Source organism: Leuciscus leuciscus, assembly GCF_965113295.1.
Source record: "Leuciscus leuciscus genome assembly, chromosome: 3".
NCBI lineage: Eukaryota > Metazoa > Chordata > Actinopteri > Cypriniformes > Leuciscidae > Leuciscus > Leuciscus leuciscus.
The window spans coordinates 41,235,650-41,241,444 of NC_138727.1; the positions used below are offsets into that span (position 1 = coordinate 41,235,650).

General features: G+C 35.3%; 1 protein-coding gene across 1 annotated transcript; it reads right to left on the minus strand.

The window, feature by feature from the left end:
- Nucleotides 1-951: 951 nt before the first annotated feature.
- Nucleotides 952-4,529, minus strand: lrpap1 (low density lipoprotein receptor-related protein associated protein 1). The gene is made up of 8 exons (XM_082164907.1): nt 4,266-4,529; nt 3,961-4,105; nt 3,665-3,795; nt 3,422-3,542; nt 2,600-2,755; nt 2,427-2,509; nt 2,175-2,351; nt 952-2,023 (listed from the first exon to the last, which is right to left on the minus strand). The coding sequence occupies exons 1-8, from the start codon at nt 4,422-4,424 to the stop codon at nt 1,955-1,957; spliced, it is 1,041 nt and encodes a 346-aa protein (XP_082021033.1). The 5' UTR covers nt 4,425-4,529; the 3' UTR covers nt 952-1,954.
- Nucleotides 4,530-5,795: the final 1,266 nt, after the last annotated feature.

Sequence of the window (5,795 nt, forward strand, 5' to 3'; positions counted from 1 at the left end):
TTAAGCACAAAAACATGGTTTTACACAAACTTTTGGAGTTTGTGCAGCTCAAATGCCGTGGTCATTATTAAGTAACCAAGAGACATTAAGAAGATTCAATTTATATGTATTTTTCAATTAAACGTTTCTCTCAAATTGTAATGGTGAATAAATATGTTAAGTTAGAGAATTGAAAAATAGAATAATTTTTAATTGTGGTCTCTCAGATGTTTAGACTCTACTGTTTATCAGTGGTTCTCAACCTGAGGTCTGGGGCTCAGTATGACTTAAACATATTGAAAGTTAAAAGTTATAATTAGTTAAATTAGGACATTTAAGTAGCTTTTATAAACAAAACAAAACATTACTGGTGTGAATCTTGAGACAAAATAATGGCCCTGACATATTTTTAGATATCAACATCCATTTTAGTCTGGGACTAGGCTTAAGCCTCGTCTGTGAAACCAGGCAAATAAATGAACTATTGTTTTTATTGAAGAACAGAGCTCATTAAACTTCTGGATCAATATCTTGACTCAGTTGTTGTTTTAAAAAAATAGGTTCATAATTGTGTTTTGGTTGAGAACCACTGCTTTATATGCTAAATGTATTTCTGCATTGTATTGTATGTACAAGTTTGTGGATGTGTATTATTTTCCATGTTTAAGATTGGCATGGAATTAGAAAAGTTATAAATCTGAAAACAGATCCCCGATGCAACATCTTTGACTGTTGACAACTGTAAATATATACTTTGGTGACCAATTTTGTTCTGTACATTTACATATTTCATGAGAACATACTGTATTTTTTTTTTTAAATAATATTTTCTGAAATTTCTATATACTATGATAAAAATGATATAACAGTGACTAAAGATGCTCATCATTTAAACGCTTGATGCAATATCACAATCACTCAATGGCAGCTCAGCATATCACCCATTTGAATTTGTCATAGAAAACACAAAGCTCGGGCAGTTTGTTTTATTATGAAATGTGCAACATGAAACGTGGACTTGTACAAAAGCAATCCTATTATTTACGGAGATCACATTCCTGACAGTTCATTACAATGCTGGATTATAGGATTTGTATGAATAGGAAGATTTTTAAATCAAACTTGTTAGATTAGTAATAACAGTGCCATAGATTAAAGAATTAGTGTGGATTTTATATTATCATTTTTATGACAAATCTCAGTGTCTACCTGATGGAACTGTTTAAACAGTGAGGATGTCGATTCAAGTCTACCTTGGGACAACACTGTCAATCATAGAAATGTACCCTGTACCCATTGCCATTTAGTGATTCAGTCATTATTATGATCGACTCAAGGTCTGCCTTGTCAGATATAAGTCATGTAGTGCGTGAGCTCGGCTTCTCTTTCTCCACTGAAGCACACTTTTTTCCTGATAAAGTTTAGCTGTTAATAGTAATATTAAAGCAAGCCTGTGCACCGTTGTTCATTAAGGGGTTTTAAATCTTATGATGCTCAGGACTGGGGTATAAAAAATTAGAATTATTAAAATGAATGCTTAAAAAGTTTATATTGAAAACTTTGAGAGCTTTTTCATGTGTGAAAGCTTTATGCCACGCACATATGTTGTAGAGTAATGTTAAATTCTTTTGCACCCACGTTTGTGGGATTTTACACGTGTTTCCGTGCGTGTTTGCAGTCTATTATTAAACAAATTGAGTCACAAACAAATTTTTCCACAACAGAATGTGGATAACATACATAAGCTTGCTGGATAAATCACCTTGCAGTCATTTGCTGTAAAAACATTAAACGGGAAATGAGCAACAAAAGCAGAACTGATCACTACTCACAGTAGCATAAAAATAAAATCATAATTTACCAAATAGTCTAGCTTCGCAATGGAAATGTTAAATTCGTGTACATTATGCCCTACCTTTATAACCCCAGCATATGTGATGTGTGACCTATGAATAATTGTAGCTAACAGAAGTGTTCAGAGTTCATTGTGTTGCAATCCATTTTGGGAAATCTTATTCGTCAAATCCTGCAAGTGTTTCTTCATCTAAAGAAAAAAACGACAAAAAAAACGTGATCGCATTAGTACAGATTTTAAAAAGATAAACAAAAGATTCTGCACAACACTTATATTTTTCTTCATGACTATGAAAAAGCCACATAGGACGATCACCAAAAAATGATCTAGGATACTCTACCTTGTATCCCATTTCTCGTGCTTTCTCAGCAAGAGTGTTGTATTTCTCTTTGTTTCTCATGATATGTTCTTCGTCTCCCAGGGCTTCCACATGCTTCAGTTTCTGATGGGACAGTTCCAGCTGCTCCTGATAGTGCTGGTGCTTCTCCACCTTTGTTTCAAAGTGTTTAAGTTCCTCCTAAATTAGATAAGCAAATTAGCAGTGCAGTAATAATATAAAAGATATTCAGTCAAAGACATGAGCAAAGCTTACTTTAAGAGAATCAAGTTCGTCTTCACTCAGATTAGATCGTTTTGCCATCTCCCAAAGTTCTATGACTCTTGGCTCCTTAAATTCTGCCATAGGCAAAGATAAGAGAGAGCATCAGAAAGTCATGAAGCAATTTATTCATGAGAAACAGATTCAATCTTTGCAAAAGTAGCCACCGCTGTCATCACTGTAACCCTCATGGGTGATCTTGCGGAGTCGTTCAAAGCCCTGGTTAAGGTCCCTCATTCTCTGCTTCAGATCTGCATGTTTCTGATGGAGAACATGTTCCTTCACTTCACCCTCCAGAGGACTTATTACATTCTTATGGATCTCTGATGGAAAGAAAAGAAATTCAAAGATGCAAATTCTGAGTATCTGCACAAGAGGTTAAAATTTAAACAGTCCTATTATTAAACTAAATGGGGTGCGTTTCCCAAAAGCAGTGTTCACCAAATATGGTCGCAAGTTCCGTCATTACTAACACAGTTAAACGATTCAGTGTTATTAACCATAATGAAAACAAACATAGCAAATTTGTGTGGTTGGAACTACAGCTCTTGACCTGTGATTAGAAGCATAGTTTCTTGTTAGTTTGACATGTAGACTTAAATAGATTGTACTTTTGGGCACAATAAGCAAGCTAACATGCAGTACATTTTGTATCTTTCATTGTATTTAAATATACATACATTTCATTCTAAATACATTTAAACGTGTCAAAATTGCACATGTGCATAATTAACATGACATCACAGCAATAGCAAACCACAACCATCTAATGATCAATTCACAATGGACTAGATCAAGTCCCGCCCTACATTTTTTCTTGTTCAAAAAGCCGTTTCAGTCAGATATAAGTCACAACAGAGAAGAAAAGACTATCACAACTCCCTTTTTTCATGTCAACAAATTCAAAGATTTTGGATATTCCACTAAACACAATTAGAGATCCTAAATCCTATGAGATATCTTGGCACTAAACACGACCAAACTCATACCTTCAGTCCGGCTGACAGTGTCCATGACAATGTTATACTCATTGATTCTGTCTTTGTGGTGCATGAATTCTCTCTGAAGGGTCTGGAGTTCCTCGTCAGAGAACTTTCCAGAAGTCTTGGCCTGACGATCAAAGGTTGAAGAGAACATTTAAGCAAAGCTAGTAATAAGTGAACAAGTCTGTAAACCTGCAAATGAGTTACGCATTCACACTTTAGTGGTTGTTTTGTCACAACATCAGTTACCTTGTTCCACAGCTTGTCCAGCCTTGGGTCATCAAATGTATCTCCCTCTTTAAAATCATGATCTTTCAGTCTGTTGCTGTCCAATGTCCGGGTGTCTTTTTTCCCATCCATTCCATACTTTGCCAGAATAACTGTGCAAAGAAGTTATACATATCATTTTTTCATTAATATGTCTTATGTCCTGTACTAACTTCCAGTTGCAATAAGAAATATGTCAACAAAGAACTGTTTGTCAAGCCTTTTCATGGGTTTTTTAATGTCATAACCTAAACCAAACAAAAAGAGTCAAAACATACTACTAAAATTGCGTCTGAGCTTGGCTTCTCTCTCTCCATCCTCGTCCAAACCTTCTGCTTTCAGCTTTTTCCACTGAAGTTCATCTTTCTCCTGGATCTTCAAGTCACTGTGCAGTTCTGACAGCCGCACCGGTGCAAGCTGCATCTAAAGCAGGACAGATGATGGGCTGGTGCATTAAAATGCTCAAAAGAGCAGTAATGAAATACTACAATGAGATTTAAAAACAAAAGAAGGCCAATCAAAACATCCGATAACACTGGCAAAAATAATAGATTGTATATTTTTTATCTGTCACATGACTTACCCTTAACGCCTTTTCCCAGATCTGATTAAGTTTGGCAATCCTGAATTCCACCTGATTATTTTTATCAGATGCCTTTTGTTCATTCATTTCTTTCGAGTACTTCCCCGCCATTGCTCCAATAACAAACACAGAAATCAACATTATAAACTGCATTTTCATTCTGACACACAAGAAGCGAGTTAGTAAACAAAACGTAAACGTGAAATGTTTTCTAGAGCATCTGTGGCGCTATTCAGGAAGCGCTACGACGAGAATCATACGGCATTCACATGCCTGAACTTCCAGCTTCGCAGTGCATCATGGGTATTGCAGTTTTACATTTCTTAGACATTCGCGCTTTGAAACGAGGATCTCTACTTTGAAAGACTTCAAATCCCACACAGCGCTGCTTTGCTCGTTAACTAGTAACAAGGGGCTTTGAGCAAATGAGATCAAACCACGCACTGGGAATAAAGGGAAGCCCACTTGCAGGCTTCAGCCATATGATGGAATCTACTTATTGAACCGCCCACAAATTAGATTTTATATCACCACACAGACATCCTAAAAGTGCAATATTATTTGTTTAATGACTGAGTGTTAGCCCATGTGTTGGACTTCAAACAACATAAAATCCAATAGTGAAATTCACCCATTATTGTCAGCTCTAACAGGGTTACTAGGTGTGAACACTCTTTTGCAATCTGTTTTGCTCAAGCCTGCTACCTCTATTGCAATTTGTCTCTGCCAATTTGACCAATTAGAATGCAAGTAGAACTTCCAGCTTTCTAATATTGGAGATGATACAATGATTGATATAGCAAACAAAAGAAAACCAGTTGAGATTCCCCATATAGGCTACTACTAAATGACCGAATTAGGACAATATAAGATAAAGTCTGTATCAAATTGTGCCACCAACACTATTGTAGTGTGACATAGCTACAACTCAAAATGAAATCCAATATACATGATATTTGATATACAATATACATGATATAATTTTTTTTTTTTTTTTTTAAATAAATAAAATAAAAAATATTTAATTAGGCCTACACATTTCTATCTAACAACAAAGAACACTTAATCCATATTGCTTGGTTAACCCACTTAATGTGACGATAAATGAATTGTACACATTTTTGAAACATCAATCATGTTATACATTTGTGGAACATAATGTGTTTCTGAGAGAGAGCTGGAACTTTTTTGTCACTTTGGTACTATTTTCACAAGTAGGTGGTATTCAGAACCTTTGGTACAAAAGTGGTACTTCCAACTTGTATCACAGCTATAGTCAATCATTCTTGTTTTCCCATCACATTATTTAAATACACTTACATTATCTAACCAAATTGACATCCATGAAAAAATCCATAAAGCCGGTAATATGTAGCTATTCAAGTTTTCATCACCTTGACACTAGCTCTCTGGGAGACCTCTTTTACAAATTCCTTGAATGCCTCCTCTTCTTTACATAGCCTACATTGCAAATGCTTGCATTATGATACAGCAAACAATTGAGCTTATGAGATAAATACAGAACAAAGA

Excerpts from the sequence above, each read along its gene's own strand:
- lrpap1 (XM_082164907.1), bottom strand. The coding sequence starts at position 4,424 with ATGAAAATGCAGTTTATAATGTTGATTTCTGTGTTTGTTATTGGAGCA. Across the intron at positions 2,510-2,599 it reads GGGTTACAGTGATGACAGCG|AATTTAAGGAGCCAAGAGTC; the intron begins GTGGCTACTTTT and ends TGCCTATGGCAG. Across the intron at positions 2,352-2,426 it reads ACGAACTTGATTCTCTTAAA|GAGGAACTTAAACACTTTGA; the intron begins GTAAGCTTTGCT and ends TATCTAATTTAG.